The sequence below is a fragment of the Callithrix jacchus genome, chromosome 16, assembly GCF_049354715.1.
Source record: "Callithrix jacchus isolate 240 chromosome 16, calJac240_pri, whole genome shotgun sequence".
In the NCBI taxonomy this organism is placed as follows: domain Eukaryota; kingdom Metazoa; phylum Chordata; class Mammalia; order Primates; family Cebidae; genus Callithrix; species Callithrix jacchus.
In genome coordinates, this window is record NC_133517.1 from 19,049,250 (window position 1) to 19,073,661 (window position 24,412).

Genomic DNA, 24,412 nt, shown 5'->3' on the forward strand with positions numbered 1-24,412 from the left:
CAGTATCTTATGTGGAAATTATCTTTCCTTCTGTTAAACTCCCAAAGCACTTTATTAGAATCACTTTAATGGCCTTTACAATATACTGCACTTCAACTAGCTATTTGGAATATATTTTTCTTCCTCCCAGGTATGATTAATTTTCCTATTTACTATAGTACTTATAGTAATCTATAACACAGTCTACAGTGTTATAAAAAGTAGATATTTAACAGATTAATATGATTGCCTCAGAGAGAGAAGAGAACAATCAGTTGAGTGCTAGGTATGGGTGTGGGAAGAGAATGGTACATGTCTTTACTAACCAGAAGTCATAGGGTTGTACCACTGCCAATATTAATTTTATTACTTTCATTTCTAGTTCCTCCACAGCATCTAGGTATGGCAAAATTCAATATATAAGGCCAGTAAGGAGTGTTTCAGGCAATACCATCCGACTAACTGGCTGGAGCTCTTAGTTATATATCTAACCTGTTCTATGATCTACAGTCTTAATTTAGGTGATTGGCAAAGATATTTGCAATAGGACTTCAGGGCTATTTCTGTAAGAAAAATCTAGTTTGACAAAAGAAATCATGATCTAGGCTAATAGCATATTGTTTCAAAATAAAATAGATCTATCTTGCATGTGTTAAATTTTGCTGAGAATCTAAAACTGTTCTAAAAAAAGAAAAGAAAATATAATGAGAAAATAAAATTAAATATAAATATAAGAAATTAAAATAAACTATACAAAGAAAATAAAATTATCTGATTAAGTAGCACACTATGGCATTTTTCACTTAAAAATTTTGACTTCTTGACTATCCATGGCTTAATAATTAGCTTGTGGTCCCCTTTATGTATGGCAGAGAAATTAGAGAAAGATGGTATTGAACTAAGCAGCTGGGATACCAGCCTGTCATTAACTTACAAAGAAAAAACTGGTTCGTGTGTAATGGAAAACTAAATGTGCTAAGATTGTTTCTAATCTTTTTTTCTGTGAGGAAAAGCAGTTTTTGAAAAAGAATGCTTAATTTTTATATTTTAAAATTTACAAAAAACCTTACATATTGTTTTATGTGAAAGATGTTTATTTTCTTTCAGACAATATTAAAACAAATAAATTATTGTGCAGTTTAGTAACACAATAAGCACATAATACAGTTAACCTTTTAAAAGGCACTTCTGGTATAATCACAGTAAAGTAACATAGACAATTAGACAATTATTTGCTTTGACACTTTATTAATTTGTCCATTCATTTCAATTTTCTTTCAATGTTCTTCAGTGAATTGCTTAATTTATAAACATTTCAAAGTTCCATTATAAAATAGACCTAAATTAACTGACTTATCTTAATTCTACTTATCATTGATCCTATCACCTATAAACCACATTTAAAAGACATTTTAAAATGTTATCCTTTATCTAGTTACCAAACTAATCACTCCTTTACACAGTCATAAGAAAATGTTTGAAATAGCCAAAAATAAATGAAGTGGAACTGGTGATATAAAACTTCTAAGAGAAAAGTTGGGTAAGCCAGAAGTTTTTTGTTATTGATACTGTTTATGCTTTTAAAGTGGTTTTGTTCTTTTATTATTTTAAATTATACAATTGTAAATAGTATGCTTTTATTTTAAAAGAGCTCAAAGTGTATTTTAGAAAACTAGAAGAGCCTAATTTTTTAATAAAAATTATGTTGTTAGCTTCCCAATGCTAAGTCAAAATCAAAACATGTTCTCTAAAGAACATCCACAATTACTCTCAATTTTATCATAGAAATATGTGCAATCATACGTATCAGCTCACCTGATTAAACGAATTTTCTTATAAAGAAAAACACCCTTCATATATCCTTGCATAAAGGTACTATTAATTTATATGATTAATGTAGAAAACCTAACTAGCTGAACAAATGTTCAACAGATTGCAGACCCCATATTCTTTCATTTTCAAGTTTATAATAAAATTAAGAAATGATAAAATACTAAGTATAAAAATTATGTCATAAATTGAGAGCTATGTTGAATATGAAAGCTGAGATGATATCTTTCTTAATAAATGAAATGTTATAAACTGCAGTGCAAACAGTACATCTTTACCAGTTATTTTTATTTTTATTTTTTGAAATAGAGACAGGGTCTCCCTGTGTTGCCCAGACAGGTCTAGAACTCCTGCGCTCAAGTTATCATCCTGCCTCAGCCTCCCAAAGTGCTGGGATTACAGGTGTGAGCCACCATGCCCAGCCTTTACCAGATGTTTTTTAAGTTAATAAGACTTTCAGGATTTGGTTAGAATATTCTGATATAATAACCAAACATATTATTTTATGGATAATCTGAAGAATAACAGATGCAATTTGACAGTAATTTTTAAAAATGTAAACATTTCCTTTCCTTTGTCTAGTTACGTTATTGTTAACTAAAAACAGTCCATGTATAAGAAAACTAAATATGATTCCATCCCTTTCTATGTAGTCATAAGAATAACCATAAGCAAAAGTTAAAATTACATTCTTGATTTGTTTAAAAATGCAAAACAGGCATTGAGAAGCCATCAAGTGTGCCTGATGTATTTTCTAAATTATTTTTGTTAATCAATTACATCAACATGAATGATTTCGTAGAGACTTAAAGCTGCTATATGCAGTAGTATGGCATATAGACTCCTTAATTGAAAGTTTCTATTGTGGCCCGACTCAATGGCTTGCAACTGCATTCCCAGTACTTTGGGAGGCCAAAGCAGGCAAATTACAGGAGTTTGAGACCAGCTTGGCCAACATGGCCATACCCTGACTCTATAAAAAATACAAAACTTAGCCAGGTGTGGTGGCGAGCACCTGTAATCCCAGCAGAGGCTGCAGTGAGCCAAGATTGCACCACTGTACTCCAGTCTGGGCAATAGAGCCAGACTCTGCCTGAAAAAAAAAAGTCTCTATCGTGTCAATGTACTAAGGTAAAATAAAATTTCCCTGAGATGAAATGTCTTGCTGGCCCACAGAAATAACTATGAAACTATATTCAGATTTTAATTATAATGAATTATAATTTAATCTGACATCCACTTAAAGTAAGTGTTAATTTATTATTATCAGCCGATTTGTGCCAATATTTTACATGGCATCTAAATTTATTTCTAAATCAATATAATCAGAGAACTTGTTTAAAATGTAATTCTCTAGAAACACACAAAGATGCACATGAACAGCTACTTCAGTAATAACTTCCATGTTTTCTTCAAGTACAACATCGCCAATTCTTATGCTCTTAAGGTGTGCTGACATTGAATTACTTCCAAAGTAGAGAAAAGGAAGCATTTAAAAAGTAAAAAATCTTTCCAAATGCCCATGGTAAACAGAGGGTTGCTCGTGTCAGAAGATTTGTACATTTTTAAAGATCAGACAAGCATTAGTTTAAAAGATTTGCTCCTTTTCTTTCATTCATTTAACCAGGTAGGATATCGTTCATGTATTTTTAATTAGGAAGCCATTCGCATGAAATAACGTCTCACTGAATGCTCTCAGAAATGCTGCTGAGATAATCTTCAGACTTCATTACAAAATTTGTCCATTCCTGACAAATGTCCTCCATGGAGAATTCTTCGCCACCATATTCCAGAGGAAGAATGCCTGGGAAATGCTGAAGCAAGCTTTGTTTGTAGTTGTTCCCATGCATATGAATCTGAAATAGCCAAAACGTTTTAGAAGGAATCCTCATTAGATGCATTTCCAGGAAAATCAACCTCATAAAACAAGGCAGTCTAATAACTTTGGACATTGGAGAGTATAAATAGATACTATATCCTTTATTCCTCTGGTTATGAATCTAATAATTTTACTTACGTTTAGGTTGTGTTACTGTGGATCTAATAATCTTACTGTTTCTTGGATTTGCATTATTTCTAAAAAAGTTATTTTCCTCTTCAAAAGTAAATTTTTAAAAATAAAGTCATTTTATAAATTCTGTTCCCTGATGTGCAAGTGATTCTTACTAAACCAATATCTTAGGACTATACTATGATGATAAAAAATGTACTAGCTGGAATTAATTCATATCAAGTAAAAACATATATCTGTCCACACAATTAGGTCTATGAGAAACAATTTATATAGTACAGTCGATGGATACTGTGGCTAGGATAAAGTTAAGAGACAGCCGGGCTCGGTGGCTTATGCCTGTAATCTCAGCACTTAGGGAGGCCAAGGCAGGTGAATTGCTTGAGCTCAGGAGTTCAACACCAGCCTGGGCAACATGGCTGGTACAAAAAATACAAAAATTAGCTAGGCGTGTTGGTGGGGGCCTGTAGTCCCGGCTACTTGGAGGCTGAGGCAGGGAGAATTGCTTGAATCCAGGAGACGGAGGTTGCAGTGAGCAGAGATTGTGCCACTGCATGTAGCATGGGTAACAAAGTAATACCCTGTCTCAAAAAAAAAGAAAAAAAGAAAAAGAAAGAATACAAAAAGCAAAAAAAAAATTTTTAATATTAAGAGACAATTCTGACTGTTGAGAACCTTAACTTTTCAAATATTTAAACTATAAAAATTGATCATAGAATGCCATAGATACTTGAACCAAAAGCACACTTGCTAAAATAACGTTTTCCCACTTTCTAGGGCAAAATGTTGCCCTGTGCTTTCAACGATCATTTAATAAGCACCTACTGTGTACTAGCATATGAGGCTTGATGGATGAAGTGAGTTTCCTATACTCACTTAGGAAACTCAGAAAGCCATTCTTTAATTCTTTCTGAAATATGTAAAATATTATCAGCTAATTGAGAAGAAATTCTATCTCCTCAGGAAGGGGCAAAGTAAGAAAATGTATGGGGCATTGCCAAAACGTTGAAAAAGATAAAAGTAGCTGGATCAGTTTTTTCTCCCTATTTTGGCAAGTCTGTTTCACGTCAACTAACTTTCACTGACCTTCCCCTAACTTCTCACCTTTTTACTTTTCTTTCTTTTTTCTCCATATTCTCTTACTTGTTAGGTTCAGTTTATTCTTGTTTTGTTTTTATCTAAAATTTAGCACAAAATAGAAATACTTATTTTTATATCTTTAGGAGTTAAACAGAGGATAGTCAACTATTTATTATCAAGTTACATTGAAGAGAGAAAAAAATAAACAAACAAAAAAATTGACTTGTTTAAAAATATTAGAATAAACAGTAGCTGAAAGTGCCCATCTTTGCTAAAGCAGGCAATTTAAGGGAGGTTCTTGAAGACAAACAGAAATATTCACTGGATAATTTCTAAAGAAGCTTGAGGGTCATAACTTTCTGACCAGGTATGTTATATTTTCTTAATAAGAAAGAATGTTGTCTCTCAAATTCCAAATGTTCTATTACTGTTCATATTATCACCTTTGACATTTCAATACTTTTTTAGATTTAAATTATTAAAGCCTTTACAAATTGTTTTGTGTTCAAGGCATCAGATGATGCCAATGTCTGTCTAAACAGATGCTCTAAAAAAAATTATCCTTCACGATATCAAGGACTCGAACTCAAATCCGGAACAAGTAAACTTAATAAATATTTATAGAGCTCTCCACTTTAAATACACAAAATATACATTCTTGTCAATACCACATCACACCTACTCATAGGTTTAAATGAAATATTGATTAGCCATTATTAATAACCATTTTTCTTAGAATAAAGCAACATTTCTGTTCTCTCTCCTTCTTTTTCTTCCTCTTTCTTCCTCTCCTTCACTCCTTTTTTTTCTTTCCTTCTCTCAAAAAAAGAAAAAAAAGGCCGGGCGCGGTGGCTCAAGCCTGTAATCCCAGCACTTTGGGAGGCCGAGGCGGGTGGATCACGAGGTCAAGAGATCGAGACCTCCTGGTCAACATGGTGAAACCCCGTCTCTACTAAAAATACAAAAAATTAGCCGGGCATGGTGGCACGTGCCTGTAATCTCAGCTGCTCAGGAGGCTGAGGCAGGAGAATTGCCTGAACCCAGGAGGCGGAGGTTGCGGTGAGCCGAGATCGCGCCATTGCACTCCAGCCTGGGTAACAAGAGCGAAACTCCGTCTCAAAAAAAAAAAAAAAAAAAGAAAAAGAAAAAAAAGAAATAAACTTGTAGACCTCTAGATCCAGGTCGAAAATGTCTCTTATTGCCTGATTTCCTTCCTTCCCTTTTCTCCCTCCCTCCCTTTCTTCCTCCCTCCCTCCCTTCCTCCTTTCCTCCCTTCTTGCCTTCCTCCCTTCCTACAAAAAAAAAAATTATCTTTTACATATTAATTTAGAAGAATGTTTGCCACTCTTGAGAATGCAGACTCTAGGGCCGGGTTCAGTGGCTTCATGCCTGTAATCCCAGCACTTTGGGAGGCCGAGGCAGGCGGATCACCTGAGGTCAGGAGATCAAGAGAATGCACTCTATTTTCAGCCTTTCAAAAACTCTTAAGAGATATGAGATGTTTTTTCTAAGATAAGGCTCCATAGGGTACGTTAAAAAAGAAAATCCAGTGTCTTTGCTCTAACTAGCATGACATTAAGTCACATACCTCAGTTACTGTGGTTTTCAGTTACACTGAAAGTGTTAATTATGTTTCACTGTTTAAGAAAAATGTTTATTTTTATTTACATTAATAGTAAATTCACATGGTTACAAATCAAGGCAAGATAAAAGATACACAGAAAGAGAGCTTGTTCCCAAACCTATTCTCATCTACGATAGTTCATACCTCTTCTCTTGTTCCCTATAGATACCTGCTTATATTATTTTTGTATATATTTTTAATGTAAATTTATGAAATATATTCTTATTTCTCCCTTTGTATACAAAAGGTAGCATGCCATAAACCCTATTCCGCATTTTGTCTATTTCAGTTTATTTTCGTTCACAAGACATCCTGCAATCTTGTTTTCTGTTGTGTAGATGTTTATTTAACCAATGCCCTAATGGTGAACACTTACTGGTTTTCAGTCTTCTGCTGCAGTGGCTCCTCTAGTTTATGTAATTTTGTTTATCTACAGGTAATTCAAGATGGTGATTTTGATGACTTTGCCACACTGCCCTCTATGGGAATATACCATTATGCATTCCAACCAGCAATGTATGAAAAGCCCAGTCACCCCACAGCCTTACAACCAATATACTTGATTTTTCTAAATTAAAAGTAAGTTTTAATTTAGAAAAGTAATTGACTTGTTAGATAAATATTCAAAATACTGGGCTAATGATATAGATGGGCAGCTACAAGGAAAGATGATAAAACAATCCTTAAGTAAAAAAGGGTCGGAATGTTTGGTGTAGAGGAACACAGACTTGAGTATGTTTTACTTACCCGTTCCTTAATTTTTTCAGTCAGGAATGGTTTGATCATGGAAAAGACAGCATGGAAAATTACTGGTTCATTTATCAAATGGATGCCACGAACTTTCAATGGAAATGAATCCTTTTGAAAATTAAAAAAAAAACTTAATAACAAAACACAAATATTACAGTCCTATACCTAATGACAAGTCTCTTCTTTGAACACTTGCTAAACTTACCCAAGTAGCTAAAGTGTGATTTCATTTTCAAAATTATTTATTCCATCAACGCAAAAGCCTGGCTTACAGTTCATTATCACTAAGTTAAGAAAAGATCTCTAAAAAGGTTTATCCTTACAGATTAGGCAAAGTATTTTATAAAATATCTGCACACTTTCACCAGAAAATCCTTTCCCAATCACATACAGATGTTCTAATGAACCAGAGTCATTTAGAAATTTATATTAAAATTTTTTCTCAAAAATGTTTATTTTGAGAAAAAAAATCCACAAATATTGAAAGACTAGCACAATAAACACACACTTATAAACTCTGACACTGGTATATGTCTTTAGCATCAAAGTAATATAGGCTTATTCAGAAAGTTTAAAAAGTTAAGAGTTGACGAAAAAGAATAGTTTTCTTACTATTATTTGTAAGAAATATTTTATTTGTTGTATTATTAACACAGAGACCTTTCATTTCAAGGTTTTTTATGTGAAGTTGTTTTATTGTTTCCATGCATCACTTTCAGAGATGTATTATTAATTTGGGAATTGTCTTTCCAGGTCCTTTCTATGCATAATTTTCTTTTAAACATACTTGTTAATATGCTGTCTAAATAATTTTCATTCTGCTGTGTCCCACTGATATAATACAGTTTTTGCAAATAACATGTTTTATTATTGTTACAAGAATCCGTCAAATGAATGTCCCATTGTTTGAGTAACCATTTTTCCATTTTCTGGACTAATAAACCATTTCTTTTCTTTTTTTTTTTTTTAACTGAAATTGATGATGCAGTAAACTGTCTTTATGTATAGGAGGAATGGTGATTAAGCACAACTTTTACATTCAGGTGACCTGGGCTGGAATTCTCACTTCACTACTGACAAACTGTGTGTACCTGGGCATTGCTATGTCACTTCTTGGATATAGTTCATTAATTGTAAAGTGGGAAAATACAACAGTCATATGTCAGAGGCTCACTGTGGACATTAAAACTTAATGCATTTGAAACACATAGCAAAGTACCTGGCACATAGTAAGCTATTCTTATTATATGCAATCTTTAATATATTAAAGATTATTCCTTAGCTAGTTTCCCAGAAATAGAATTACTGGGTCAAAGATGATGATCACTTTAAAAATCTTTTGATCTATGAAAAAAGTGTCAATATACACCTACGAAGAATTATGTGACATTTTATTGTGCCATTGCTACATATTTTTAAATCAATTTTTTAATTTAGGAAAACAGCTTTTAATGACAAAAATATAAAGTCACCACATATTGTAAAGATGCATAAACCTTCTTGTTACTAATTGGAACATATTTTTGCAGTTTGTTGCAACATTTTTCTTTTATAAACTAGTAACACTCTACTTCCTCTTAGCATTATTGAATTCTACATATCATTTCCAAAATTGTATTTAAATTTCTAATAAATGTACTTTTGCTCCTCTTTGTATAACATATAACAAAATTTAAAACTGTAATTTGGAAGTATTATGCCTGACAGTTAAAATATACATTTACCGTAAGTACAGCAGCAATCTTCTTGGCTACAGATGGAGTGATTTGAAAAGCATGAGACAACTGCCAGCCTTCCAGATCAAAGATAGCCTTGATTCCATTCCGCTGAGTTTCTACCTCCTGTACAATAAGCTCAGATGTGATAAGACTTACTCGAAATACATCATAAGCTGTAAAAACTTTGGGGTCCCAGTGTGCTAAAAAAATAAAGCATATCATATCTTAGCATTGTGTAAAAAATCAGACAGATTTCCAAAGGGAGGCTAATTCATTTTAGACTTAAAAGATCAGTTGGAACAGAAACATGTACGAAGATCATGAGTTGAATAATCCAACTGGGGTCCAAGAAAGAGCATGTGCCTGCTTCTCCCTCCCTCCTCAAATTCCTAGCAAAGAACGGCTTTTTAAGAGTATGGGGGAAAAAGGATTGGATGCAGGCTGAATTTGATTGCAAGATGAAGTCACAACCTCACATAAAGATGGGAATGCCATTGTGTATGCTCCAAGCTCAGAGGTGTTGGAAATGGGAAAAGCAAGGGCCTGGATTATAAAGAGCAATTAAGACCCCACAGTAACTAAAGAGATTGCTAAGGGAAATCCGTGAGGAACAGATAGGAAAGTTGATTCTTCCACAGCCTTCCAGTGGTAAGTAGCAGATAGCAGAGCCATGTCCCTGCAGGCTAGAACAGGAAGTGAGGGCCTGGGAAAGAAGAGCCAGAGAAGCATTTAGGTAGCTGCCCGCACCAAAGAAAAACAGAGAGTACCTGTGCTGAGAGGAGTTACTGAGATTCTTGTCCACTCCTCTCACCCCTCCCCACCATCCCTGGGACAGGTCATGCCATGCAGAAATGACAGTAATGGATTGACAAGCAGATAATCTTTGTTAAAAGACATCTATTCCTTAAGAATTATAATATCAAACACACACATACGCAGAGAGAGGGAAACAAAACTCAATAGACAAAGGCAACAACTTGAGAAAATAAGAAAACAGGAGACACCAAAATAACATAATAGAAGCCAGGTGCAGGAGCAGTGGTACTCAGCTACTCGGGAGGCTGAAGTGGGGACAAGGGGACACGGAATCCAAGGTGTTCGGGTCCAATCAGGGCAATATAGCAAGAACCAGTCTGTAAAAAATAATTTAAAGAATTTTTTTAAAGAAGCATAATTCCAGCAGGGTGTGGGGAGAATACTGTAGGCCATTATTATAAGAAAAGGCTATTATTAAAAAGAATCAGTTGAAATCTTAGAAATAAAAAAGATAATTAAAAACAAAAAATTTGATGGAATAAATGCTAGAAAAGACAGAGCCATATACACCATGGAATATTATGCAGCAATGAGTTGGTGTCTTTGGAGGGACATGGATGAATCTGGAGAACATCATTCTCAGCAAACTGACACAAGAACAGAAAATGAAATACTGCATGTTCTCAATCATAGGCGGGTGAGGAACAATGAGAACACATGGACATAGGGAGGGGAGCATTACACACTGGGGTCTATCGGGGGGAATAAGGGGGGACAGTGGGGGGGGCGGGGGAAGCTGGGGAGGGATAGCATGGGGAGAAATGCCAGATGAGGGTGAAGGGGAGGAAAGCAGCAAATCACACTGCCACGTGTGTACCTATGCAACTATCTTGCATGTTCTGCACATGTACCCCAAAACCTAAAACGCAATTAAAAAAAATTTAAAAAAGAAAAGAAAAGACAGAGCCAATCAGGGAACAATGGTTTGGAAGATCGCATTGAAGAATTCTCCCAAATTTGGCACAAAAGAGCCAAGAGTTGACACGTATGAATAAAAAGTTAAGAAACAAATGCAGCCGGATCCAGGAGTTTCAATATCCAACTGATCAAAGCCCTAGAAGGCAGTGACAGAGCACAGAGCAGAGTGGAATTGTAGCAATAGAGAAAAGTTCTCCAAAGCTGAAAAAACATGGAAGTGTTCAGATTGAAGTGCCTAACAGGATGAATGAGAAAGAAAAAAAAAGATTCATAACTAAGTAGTAAATTTTCAGAAAACAAAACAAAACAAAACAAAGTTTCTGGCATGGGGAACTGGATAAAATGGTAGCATCATTTATTTATTTATTTTCTGCTTTTAGATTCAGGGGTGCATGTGCAGGTTTGTTACCTGGGTATGCTGCATGATGCTGAGGTTTCAGGTATAAATGATCCAGCCACCAAGGTATGTGAGCATAGCGTCCAACAGTGAGTTTTTTGACCCTTACACCCCTCCCTCCCTTTCCTCTCTAGTCATCTCTAGTATCTACTGTTCCCATCTTTATGCCATAAACACCCAGTGGTTAGCTTCTACTTATAAGTGATAGTGTGTGGTTTTTGGTTTTCTGTTCCTGTCTTTATTCACTTAAGATAATAGCCTCCTGCTGTATCCATGTTACTGCAAAGGACAAAATTTCATTCGTTTTATGGCTGTGTACTATTCCATGGTGCACATGTTTCACCATTTACTGAGGTAAGAGACGGGTATGGGGTGGAAAAGGTCATAAGTGTGGACATGTTAAAACGGTGACTGTGAGACATCTAACTGGGTGCAGAATAGGAGCTAGTTGTGTGGCTCTGGATCCTCAAGGAAAAGATAGGAGTGAAGATACAAATCTAGGGGTTGTTTGCACTTATATGACAGTCCACAACAGGGACTGTCTCAGAGCTATGATTTTCTCTATCAAAGCAGAGAGATAAAGTAACATAAAAAGAGGCTGAGGCCAATGGCTTAAGATTTCAGAGTTTAAAGGATGAGTAGAAGAGGAGATGCCAGAAAAAAGAGATTAAGGAGGAGCAGCCAGTGATGTCAGAGGGAAACTCCAGGAGAACATGGCATCAGAGAAGCCAAGGGAGGAGGATTTTTTGAGAAAGAGGAAAGTGGTTCACTGTGTTAAGAGGTTAGGTGAAATAGGACTAAACATATCCATTAGATGTGGTGAAAAGATAGTTGGTTACGTTCATTTCAGCAGGGATGGGAGTGAAATCAGACCAGGGTGGGCTGAGGGGGAACTGTGAGAAAATGTGGATGGTGGTCGTCACTAACAAAAAGAGCCTGGCTGAGAACGAGAAGAGAGGGGAGATATATGTAATGGAGGATGGAGGGTTTTGTGGAACCAAGGAGGAGTTTTTGTTTTGTTTTTGGTGGCTGGCCCTTAACAGATTTAAATGTTAACTGGTAGCATGTCGTAGCAAGGGAAAAGTTGAAGATCTAGAAAAAGAAAGAAGAAACAGATATATTCCTAAGAAGGCACAATGGGATTGCTATTTTTTTTTTCATTTTTATTTTCTTTCATATTAATGGATCCTTTAGAAGGTGTGTTATTGTTTTTTAAAAGTTTGAGCTTTCTGGCTGGGCGTGGTTGCTCACGCCTATAATCCCAGCACTTTGGGAGGCCAAGGTGGGCAGATCACTTGAGACCACGTGTTCAAGACCAGCCTGGCCAACGTGGTGAAACCTCATCTCTACTAAAAATACAAAAAGTAGCTGGGCATAGTGGCACATGCCTGTAGTCCCAGCTACTCAGGAAGCTGAGGCAGGAGAATCACTTGAACCCAGGAGGCGGAGGTTGCAGTGAGCCAAGATGGTACCACTGCTCTCTAGCCTGGGCAACAGAACAAGACTGCCTCCAAAACACACAAAAAAAGCCTCAGACTTCTCATAAGAATGTGAATAATGAACCCATGAATAACCTAGATAAAAAAATACTATACTAACTTCAGACATTGGCTGAATACTATAATGATTTAAAAACCAGCAGAACAAATGAAGTTTGACAATCAGAAAAATAGTTAATGGCCTAATTTCTGAGCCAATCAACATAATTGTTTGACCTACACTGTCTAACATGATAGCCATTAGCCACGTGTGGCCATTCAAATTTAAAATTTAGTTTCATTGAGTGCAGTGGTTCATGCCTATAATTCCAACACTTTATGAGTCTGAGGTGGGAGGATTGATTGAGGCCAGGAGTGAGACCTTCTTGGGCAATATAGTGAGACCCCCATCTCTAAAAAATAAAAATAAAAAAACTGGCTGGGTATGGTAGCACATGCCTCTTGTCCCAGCTACTCCAGAAGCCAAGGCAGGAGGATCACTTGAGCCCAGAAGTTCAAGACTGCAGTGAGCTACGATTGGGCCTCTGCGCTCTAGCCTAGGTGGCAGAAAAAGACCCTAGCTTTAAAAAAAAATAAAAAATCTGTTTCTTAGATGCAGTAGTCACATTTCAAGTGCTCAACAGTCGAGGCTAGTGGCCATTGTAGAACAGTTTCATCATCATAGAAAGTACCATTGAATAGTGCTGGCTAGAATTTAAGCTCCATTGAGGCAAAAGAAAAATATATTTTATATTTTTAATTCCTTCTCCAGTGTCTACTTAACATTCACCGAGTGCTTCTATGTACCAGGTAATGCTCTTGTTATATTTAAGATAGACAAACTGATTGATTGACTTAATGCTTATAGCAATCCTACATGATAGCTTTTCACTATGCCCATTTTACAGATGAGAAAATGCAGTTATAGCTACATAGTGTTTCACACAGCTAGAATGTAGCAGAGCTGAGATTCCAATCCAGGCCACATGCTCCAGAACCAGTATTCATAAGTGCTAAGCCACAGTCAAAACTTCACACTCACTCTTAAATTTTACTTTTGCTGCTGTAATATACTAGGAGATCTCAAAAGACGTAAAATTATATTCTTCAGCCTATTGGCTGATAAAGGTCAAAACTTACCTTCACCTTGGGTTGCCCAGCCTGCATGGAGGAAAAGGCTGTGTGCATTTTCTCATTGCTTTTACTGCACAGAGATGGTTATGCTAAAGTTCTACCAAAAAGCTCCACCACAGATTTCCTTCTTTAGCTCCTCCCATTAATTCAATTAAATTTAGAAAAGTTTTCATTTTACTCATAAAACTTTCTGAGTGTCTCCTTTTCATCCCAGAATAACATAACATACAGGAGATTTGCAACATGTTTTCCTGTTTGAGACTGTCACTAAACGACATGTTTTCTGGATTTTCAGATCTCTTGAGTTAAACAATGTACTTCTAAATTACTGTACTACATGAGGCCCAGAAAATACCCCTACCGGTTCAGTGGTAAGGTATTTATAATCAAAGCTGCACATCTGCTTCTCACCATCAAGGTGTCACTTTTATTACTTCACCTGGCTCAGTCAGTTTATGAACAAACTAGAAACAATAAAATCTAGCCAGGCAGTGCAAAGCCAAGACATTTACAGAAATAATTGGCTCAAGGTTTCAGTTTTATGATTCTTGGACCCCTGAGTAGAGTTGTCAGGTAAACTATATGACACCCAAATAAGGTTGAATTTCAGATAACCAGGATATAATTTTTAACATAAGAATGCCCTATGCATACTTTACAAAAACTATTTGTTCATCTGAAATTCAAATGTAACTGGGCACCCTTTATTTTAATAGCATATAAGTTTATTTCCTAAATAAAACATTAGTACTTTGTTAAATCTGGCAAGTCTAACCCTAAGAAGCTCAAGGAACTTCATTGCTGTGAGCTCATTCAATTTCCTCTGACACTGGTGCAGCAATGAAAGAACAGAAAGATAGTGATGTCTATTTTATAGATGGGATTTCATGATTAACTCAATTTTATTTGACACTTAAGCTAGGGGGAAAAAACCCAAATCATTTTACTCAATCTTCCAATATCCTTTCAAAAATTAAATACAGTATCTTCTTGCAATATTGCAAGCAGATGAGTTATAGGCAGGTATTTTATCTATAAACAGGCAAGAAATGCAAACTTATAAATATTTTAAATCTTTAAAGATGTCGATGTTTCTATAAGATTGTAATTCAAAAATTCTGTGCATAAAATGTTGGTTTATCTTTGTCCTTCCAACTGGGCCATGAGAGATTCTGGGAGCAGTGTGAATTCTTCTTCTGTGCCTGCCATTTTTAATCACATGCAGGTCTGAGGAAGGCAGAAGTTATAGGTCACCAACTGCTATGGTCTGAGTGTTTGCATCCCCTCAACAGTCATATGCTGAAATTCTAACTCCCAAAGCTATGGTAGCAAGAGGTGGGGCCTTCACAAGATTATCAGGTCATAAGGATGGAACCCTCATGAATGGGATTAGTGCCCTTATGAGTCCCAAGAGAGAGCCCTTTTCCCTTCCAACCTGTGAGGTTAAAGTGAGAGATGTCACCTAGGAACCAGGTAGCAGGCCCTCAATAGACACCTAATCTGCCATTGCCTTAATCTTGGACTTCCCAGCCTCCAGAACTGTGAGAAAAAAACTTCTGCTTTTATAAGCCACCCAGTCTATGGCATTTTGTTATAATGGCCTGAATAGACCAAGACATCAATCTACAAGAAATACTAGAAACCCCTAATAGATAAAAAGAAGATGCAGTGAGAAGAAACAGGAGTTAATGGAATACAGTGTCTGCAACAGCTCCCAGGGTAGTTGCCTTTCCTCTGCACCCTCCTCCACTCAAGGGAATGAGCTTGCTCCTCGACCTGGGGCATTTTCGAACTAGTCATTCACTCACTCATTCCACAAATATTTAGTGACTACCAAGTAGCAGGCCATGTTTTCAGTGCTTGCAATACACCAGTAAACTGAACAGATAAAATCCACAATCTCATGGTGTTTACATCATTATAGTCCAGATTCTTTTTTTTTTCTTTTTTCTTTTTTTTTTCTTTTTTTTTTGTTTGAGACGGACTCTTGCTCTTTTGCCCAGGCTGGAGTAAAGGTGCAATCTCGGCTCACTGCAACCTCCGCCTCCCAGGTTCACATGATTCTCCTGCCTCAGCCTCCCTAGTAGCTGAGATACAGGCATGCACCACTAGGCCCAGCTAATTTTTGTATTTTTAGTAGAGATGGGCTTTCACCATGTTGGCCAGGCTGGTCTTGAACTCCCGACGTGAGGTGAGCCACTCTTCAACCTCCCAAAGTACTGAGACTAAAGGCGTGAGCCACCATGCCCGGCCAAGAGTTCAGAAATCTTATTTGTACTTCCTACAAAGAATTTTTGAAACACTTTTTCATGATTTTTTTAAATATTCACATACTATTTATCTTCGCTATTTTCCTTTCTTCTTATCTTGTACAGTTGACTGTGTGGAAGAATGAAATTAGGATTTTCACTTATATCTGTTTATTTTCTCACAACTGCCAAAGTATTATTATATTTCAGGGACATTAAGACACAAATTAAACCTAAGTTAAAACCTAAAATTTTAAATTAAATCCCAAATTCCTAAAGATGAACATATTAAAGCTTTCTATGTGGTATTCAAGGGAAAAAATGGAAGAAAGAGGGAAGAGGAGAGAATAGAACTGAAGTGGAAGAGATGAGAAAAAAAGGGGAGCTGTGTATGACTTACCGATTCTGTAAATAAGAACTTTGCTGCCGGTAGGATCCCTGGATCTCAGGACTCCATGGTAGCCAGCCTTTAGAAGGCCAATAATACTTCTGGGGTGTAGATCAGCACTTATTTCTGGACATTCTGCTCTCCACTTATAATAGTTTTTTAGTAACTGAAAAATAAAATTAAAATTGTCCACAGATTGCTTACATGGTAAGGACTTTGTAAAAATGGTAGGAAAGCTTTGACATTGTGTATAAACTCTGACGTACATTATGTCGAGTTTAATCTGGGGTATCTTTTTAGCTGTGAAAACTGAAAGTTCCCTTTATCAAGGATCGGAGGTGGCAGGGGTTAATCACAATTTCAGAGATGAGCCATTTTCATCCACCACCTGTGGTAGATGCTCTACAAAGACAGCCACCAATCCCTCCCCTCCTGATATACATGCACCGTTCTTTCTATTAAGAGGTGGCATCTATTTGCTTCCCTCCCTTTGAATTTACCCTGGCCTTCCAACTTGCTTTGATTTAATACCATGTAGCAGAAGTAACACTGGGTGGACCAAGCTTTATAAAGTCTGGTACCTTCTGAATTTACTGTTTGGGATCCAGACACTATCCAGGGAGATTACTGAATAATAGCAATTCATGTGGAGAGAGGCCTGGAGTTTAAGAGGCCATCCTCGATAGTGTGACCTCAGCCAAGTTCCCATCTAATGCCATGTGAAACAGAGATGAACCACTCCCACTGAGCCCTGCCTAAACTGATGATTCAAAAACAAATAAATCATTGTGTTTTAGGCCACTAATTCTTGGAGTAACTTGTCACTCAGCAATAGAGAACGGAAACATCACCTTTAGCATTTTTTGAAATAAGGAAGTATAGAAATCAATCCAATGAGTCAAAAGAGCCCAGGAGCAACATTTGGATATTGGATCTTGTCAAAATATGGTTTGAAAGAGTTCTACTTTCTTTCCTTCCAAAAGAACCACCAGAAATGGCTAATCACATATGCAAATAATATAAACACTGTCAGCATATTGTGGAAAATAGTAAAGCAAATTATGTATTTTAAAAGTATTATGTTTCTATTTTAATTTTCCTTTTTATGATGTTTGGCACTCTCAATTTTTCACAAGTTACAATATATTTGATTTGAGTTTAAAGAGACCTATTAACAATGGGAGACTGCAGTGCAGAGAAAAGGACAGATTTTATATTTGAGAGTCTTTGGAATAAACAAAGTAACTAAAACCTCAAAAATAGCAATGATCTGGAGGAGAAACTACAAACGACACAAACTAGAGAGGGAAATGCTGAGCCTTGGAAAATGTCAATGGCTGGGAATGGCTGGAGGAAGAGAGAAACTGAGTGGACCTCAAGAGAACCAGCACTAACTAGTACACGGGAGGGAGGGTGGTGCCATCCGTGCTGCTCTGCTCCCTCTCACCTCCATTTCTGATTTATCTCCCTCTCTTTCTCTCTCTGTCTCCCTCTCTTTCATTCCTGTATTTAGTAAACCTTTCTTAATTTTAAAAAAGAGAGAATGTTGCTAAGAGTTAAATGCAAGAGAGAAGAAAGAAAAAAGTCAATTTGCCAACAAAGAAATAATTGGTGACCTAAATAGCAGTTTTCAAAAGCAGTGAGAACAACAGGCACATTGTGGATCCCAATATCTTCACTGCACTCTCTAAGGTGAATTTATCTTCTTCCTCCAGTCTTAGGGGTACCAGAATAACTGTTAATAGTATCGTACAATGCTTTTTACTTTTCTGATAGTTTCCTCAGACACGATGTCTTTTTTATTCCAATTCAAGTAAAATGCTGGTAGCAGCATATTATTAACTATATAGAAATAATCTTTTTTTTTTTCCTGTGGAATGATAGAAGTAGTGGCTTCATTAGAAGGGATCATTTAGGTAACAGGGGCAGGATGCTCAGCTTATTCATCTCTGCAGCATGGTGCACATCCAGGAGATGACAGCATGTGTTGAATTAAAGAATAAATTGAGGCATGAAAAAACCAACTAGATCCACACACTTGAAAAAATGACTTCTGTAAAGAGGTACAAATCACTATCATGCACAATTTTTGCAAACTGAAAGACCTAAACCTGGATCTTTGGCCATTACTTTTCTTTCCACTGATAGATAGATTCACAGTACAATTGTTCTAAATAAATTATGCAAATAAACTGCTACTGAGCAATTCTCAAGCAAACCATCCTATGTCCACAACAATAAAAAAGTGGCGAAAAGTAAGTATTCACTATGGAAGGTGTCTGCTTTGCAAACATTAGAAGTAAATAAACATTTAACATGTTATGGGTTAACTATGTTTTGAAATAGAGTAGGTTTCTTCTTACATGTTTCATGTACTTTGAAACAAAACAAGAAACACCATATTTGTAGCACCTTTATAGGGTCTAATGTTATTTGAATTCCTCCTCACAACCACCCTGAGAAAGAGCTACTGTGGCATTATAAGGACAAGAAAAGTAAAGCTCGGAGAAATTACACATTTGTTCAAGAGCTGTAACTATCAGGAGCAGAGTAAAAAGTAAAATGGACACATGATATGATCAATTTTACAACAGAAGCCGCATTTAGAGAGAAATTAGCAGGGAGAATCTATGGAATTTCGAAAGCTTTGGGAAAACCGTAAAGATAATTAAAGGATGAAAAGCTTATTACGGCCGGGCGCGGTGGCTCAAGCCTGTAATCCCAGCACTGTGGGAGGCCAAGGCAGATGGATCACGAGGTCAAGAAATCGAGACCATCCTGGTCAACATGGTGAAACTCCATCTCTACTAAAAATACAAAAAATTAGCTGGGCATGGTGGCGCGTGCCTGTAATCCCAGCTACTCAGGAGGCTGAGGCAGGAGAATTGCCTGAACCCAGGAGGCGGAGGTTGAGGTGAGCCGAGATCGCGCCATTGCACTTCAGCCTGGGTAACAATAGCGAAACTCCGTCTCAAAAAAAATAAAGAAAAAGAAAAAAAGAAAAGCTTATCACATAGTACAAAAGTATAAGGAACTGGGCTATCACTTGATAGAAGGAATTCAAGGGAATATGTAGAACAGACAGAAAAGTAAATGCTTAGCTGTTTTTTACGTTGTTTTAAACAGGAGAGGCAAGTGCAGTGTATTTGAGAACACAGGCTCTCTCCTGAGCCCCACCCAAGCTCAAACCCCTGCTTCAGCATTTAATAGCAACATAATTTCAGACAAGTTACCTACTCTTTTATCTGTTTCTTCTAAAATGAGAAAATAATAAAAGATAATCCATGGAAACCCTACTTACCAAAGTACCTTGCATTCTATAAGCACATTATCTATTAGAATTATATGATAAAACCTTATTAATTCACTATAACTTCAAATACAAAAACTAGAATAATGAGAAATTTCACTGTGACTGAGGCAGTTATCAAGCTTTCTTTGTTCAAAACCTGTAGGGCTTCCCTATTATGAAAAGAGAAGTTAGAGTTGAATTAAGTGCTGTTGCAGAGAACGAAAACAACAGTTTTACACTCTTACCCTTTCCGTTTCCTTTCCAGTTGGCAGGAAAACAAGACAAAGAGTTCAGAGACAGAAACTTGATTTCTATCCAGTGGATTTAGACACAGTCCTGCTAGTCAATTCCTCAAGGGCATGGTGCAATGAAAACGATTCCTTATTTAAGGAATACAGAAAAAAATATATATGTCACAGAGGCTGAGGGAAATTTTTATTTTTCTATTTAGATGTTATTTATTTATTGAGATGGAGTTTCACTCTTGTTGCCCAGGCTGGAGTGCAATGGGACGATCTCAGCTCACTGCAACCTCCACCTCCCTGGTTCAAGCGATTCTCCCCTCTCAGCCTCCCAAGAAGCTGGGATTACAGGCATGTGGCACCATGCCTGGCTACTTTTGTATTTTTGGTAGAGATAGGGTTTCTCCATGTTGGTCAGGCCGGGCTCGAACTCCCAACCTCAGGTGATCTGCCCTCCTTGGCCTCCCAAAGTGCTGGGATTACAGGCGTGAGCCACCACCCCCGGCCAGATGTTACTTTCTTAAAGCAGTTAAAATGAAATCAGTAAATGAAACACGTTTTATTGTTAATTGCTTCACTTAAACTTCATTCTTCATAGGACCTGAGATTGTATTTTTATATTCAGTAGTTACTAAGTACATATTAGTTTATTACTTGTGATATTGGAATACATATATAGCCATGTAACATAATAAATAAAGCGGGATTCTTTTTTTTTTTTTTTTTTTTTTGAGACGGAGTTTCGCTCTTGTTACCCAGGCTGGAGTGTAATGGCGCGATCTCGGCTCACCGCAACCTCCGCCTTCTGGGTTCAGGCAATTCTCCTGTGTCAGCCTCCCGAGTAGCTGGGACTACAGGAGCGCGCCACCATGCCCAGCTAATTTTTGTATATGTAGTAGAGACGGGGTTTCACCTTGTTGACCAGGATGGTCTCCATCTCTTGACCTCGTGATCCACCCTCCTCGGCCTCCCAAAGTGCTGGGATTATAGGCGTGAGCCACCACACCCGGCCCAAAGCTGGATTCTTATTTCACTCCTAACGTAAAAACAAATCTCAATAGACCAAAGACTCCAACATAAAAAAGAGAAGGCATAAACAACTAGAAAAAATTCTGGATAAGAGAAGAGCTTGTAAAACCCAGAGGCAATCAAAGACTAATAAAATTAACATATTTGATTATATTAAAATTTAAAATTCTGCACAGAAAAAATAGTATAAATAATATAACACAGACAAAAATCAAGGACAAAGGTCTAAAATATATAAAAAGGCCTAAAATGCATAAAAATCTTTTATAACTCAGTAAAACATAAAAACTCACAAAAGCAAAAAAAAAGGTGATTTTCAGTTAACTGTAAAGGAATTTTGAAATATTAAGTGTATATAAAATTATTAATCACACATAATTAAACAAATACATATTATAATAACAGTGAAAACTATTTCTCTTCTAGCAGGTTAAAATGCAAATCACATTTGATAATACAGTGTGGGTTATGGAGGAAAAGGCAAGATCATGTCATATCAGAATGATGAGTGATAGATATATATATACACATATATATACACACATATATATACACATATATACACACACATATACACACATATATATACACACACATATATACACACACACACACACATATATATATATGTATTATATATACACACACACACATATATATATATTTTGAGATAGGGCCTCACTCTGTTGCTCAGGCTGGCATGCAGTGAGTGGCACAATCTCAGACAGAGAAGTAAATACTTAGCTGTTTTTTATGTTTGTTGTTTTAAACAGAAGAGGCAAGTGCAGTGTATTTGAGAGCACAGGCTCTCTCCTGAGCCCCACCCAAGCTGAAACCCCTGCTTCAACACTTAATAGCTACATAATTTCAGACAAGTTACTTATTGCAGAGTGCTGCACACCCAGGAGATAACACGTGTTGAATGAAAGAATAAATTAAAGTATGAATAAACCAACTGGATCCACCCGCTTGAAAAAATTACTTCTGTAAAGAGGCACAAATCACTGTCACGCACAATTGCAGTGTATCTGAGAGCAGAGGCTCTTAAATCTCCGCCTCCTGGGTTCAAGCGATTCTCTCATCTCAGCCTCCCAAGTAGCTGAGATTACATGCATGTGCCACCACACCTGGCTAATTTTTGTATTTTTTGTAGAGATGAGGTTTCACTACATTGCGCAAGCTGATCATGAACTCCTGAGCTCATTCGATCTGCCCTCGTCAGCCTCCCAAAGTGCTAGGATTGCAGGCCTGAGCTACTGCAACCTTTGGAAGACACTGAAAACTCTTTGGATAACAGTTTGTTATATTCCTCAACACTGAAAAATACACATCTAACTTCATCCAGCAATTTCACCAGTTGAATTTATCCTAGAAGGTTATATTCCTAGTTATGCACAAAGTATGAGGATATGAAGAACGCCCAGTCAGTGAGGGAAGAAACCACTGCCACCTTGTTGACTGCATCTTGTGTACGACTAGGCAAATTGTAGAGTCCAAAAAATAATTGTTGAATGAAGGTATGAACAGCGGTAAGACCTAAGTCCAGTATCAGGTTAGATAAATTTTAATATAGCCTAATATATTCGTCCAGTAGAATAACAGCAGCCCAATAAAGAGTAAGATAGATGGATGCCAGTTGATATGGAATGCTCTCAGTCCAAAGACAGGTAAGAAAGGCAAAATAGAGATCACACACAAACATTCTTGTGCAAGCACAGCCTGTCTAAAAAGATAAACAAGAAATGAGTAACAGTAAGCAGCCTCTGAGCATGTAATTAACGAACTAAGGTTTGGGGTAGGGAGCTTTTTTCTCTTAGAAAGTTACTGTTAGAGGCCGGGAACAGTGGCTCACGCCTGTAATCCCAGCAATTCAGGAGGCCAAGGAGGGTAGATCACGAGGTCTGGAGTTTGAGATCAGCTTGATCAACATGGTGAAGCCCCGTCTCTACTAAAAATACACAAAAGTTAGCCAGGCGTGGTGGTGCATGCCTGTCATCTCAGCTACTTAGGAGGCTGAGGCAGGAGAAGCACTTGAACCCGGGAGCTGGAGGTTGGGAGCTGGAGGTTGCAGTGAGCGGAGATCTAGCCCCAGCACTCCAGCCTGGGCAACAAGAGGGAAACTCCGTCTCAAAAACAAACAAACAATAAAAGATAAAAGAAAGTTACTGTTAGAAAATGACTTTGCACATCTAAGGATCTTGTTGTTATCTAGATTATCTTAACCATAATTTTACTTAAGTTAAAAACAACCTCAGGCTGCTCTGCCTCTACGGAGTAGCCATTCTTTTGTTTCTTTATGTTCTTAGTAAACTTGCTTTCACTCTAAAACAAACAAACAAGGGAAACCCTCAAAAACTTCACATTGAGACACACTGGAATTCTGTACTGTAGTATCTTTCCTGCCAGGCAGCTGTGTGACCACTGAGCAAGCCACTTAGAGAAAGGGCTAGATCTGGTCCAACTGCTGAATGCTTACTATGTGCCAGGCACTGCGCTGGGTACGGCTTGTTTTGTTAAACTGGTTAATGTTCAGTCTTCCCAACCAATCGGTGAGGCAGGTATTTCTATCTTTATTTAACAGATAAAGGCGCTGAACCTAAAGCTTTAGAACTCAAGGTCTCACCCCTCTTTCTGATTCCTATCTTTCCATCATCCTTTCTTTCAAAGGGCTGTAACGTACCTGGAAACACAAAGGAACTTCCGCAACTACACCCCGGACTCCAAATATACTGGGTTGCTTTACTGTCTTGACACTTAAGTATTGCTATTAATAATACCATGCTGCTACCAGATGGCTTCAGAACTCCAGTTTTACCAGCAATTTCATGTTCCCCGCCAAAAAGAGTAAATCTGGTCACATGTGATAAGCCTGAGCTTCCAACTTCTAAGCTGTTACTTTGTACCACAGGCTTCCCTCCAGGGAGAGGTAGGCATTACCTCTAAACTTTGCAGGTTCAGGAGACTCATCTGGGGCAGGAGTTCCCATGCCTGAGATCAAAAGGGCCATTATCCCAAGGCTCCTACACTTTCTAGGTTTCTCGTTTCCATGACCCAGAGAAACTGGAAGGACCAGCGCTGGATTCTCGGAACACCTGCAGCCACAGCTCCCACGCCAGGTGGTTGGGGGCATGGTCCTCGCCAGGGTCCTGCCTGCACCTTGGGCTTCAGCAGGGGTCCGGGATCCGGGTCTTGGGGTTGGGGACCGGGGTGCGCGCTGCTAAGCGCCCGGAGCACTCACGCTTACCCGCCAGGCCAGGTCCAGATCGAAATCCCGGGCGCGCAGGAACCGCAGCAGGAAGGAGTCGGTGAGCTGCAGCGGCGCGAGCGGGACGCCAGCTTCCCGGGCCCGGCGCCGCAGCTCCGCCAGGCCGGGCTGCAGCAGCGGCGAGTGGTCTGGCAGCGCGTTGAGCTGCTGCCCCGCCGAGGGCCGGGACCGCGCCTCTGCCATGCCCGCCGCCGCTGCGGCCGCAGCTACCC

At 37.8% G+C, this 24,412-nt stretch overlaps 1 protein-coding gene across 1 annotated transcript; it reads right to left on the reverse strand.

Moving 5' to 3' along the window:
• Nucleotides 1-1,055: 1,055 nt before the first annotated feature.
• On the reverse strand, nt 1,056-24,412 carry TTPA (alpha tocopherol transfer protein). The gene is made up of 5 exons (XM_002758941.6): nt 24,180-24,412; nt 16,385-16,538; nt 8,999-9,192; nt 7,272-7,382; nt 1,056-3,665 (listed from the first exon to the last, which is right to left on the reverse strand). The coding sequence occupies exons 1-5, from the start codon at nt 24,381-24,383 to the stop codon at nt 3,492-3,494; spliced, it is 837 nt and encodes a 278-aa protein (XP_002758987.1). The 5' UTR covers nt 24,384-24,412; the 3' UTR covers nt 1,056-3,491.

Excerpts from the sequence above, each read along its gene's own strand:
- TTPA (XM_002758941.6), bottom strand. The coding sequence starts at position 24,383 with ATGGCAGAGGCGCGGTCCCGGCCCTCGGCGGGGCAGCAGCTCAACGCG. Across the intron at positions 9,193-16,384 it reads AGTTCTTATTTACAGAATCG|CACACTGGGACCCCAAAGTT; the intron begins GTAAGTCATACA and ends TTATTTTTTTAG. Across the intron at positions 7,383-8,998 it reads AGATTGCTGCTGTACTTACG|GATTCATTTCCATTGAAAGT; the intron begins GTAAATGTATAT and ends AATTTTCAAAAG.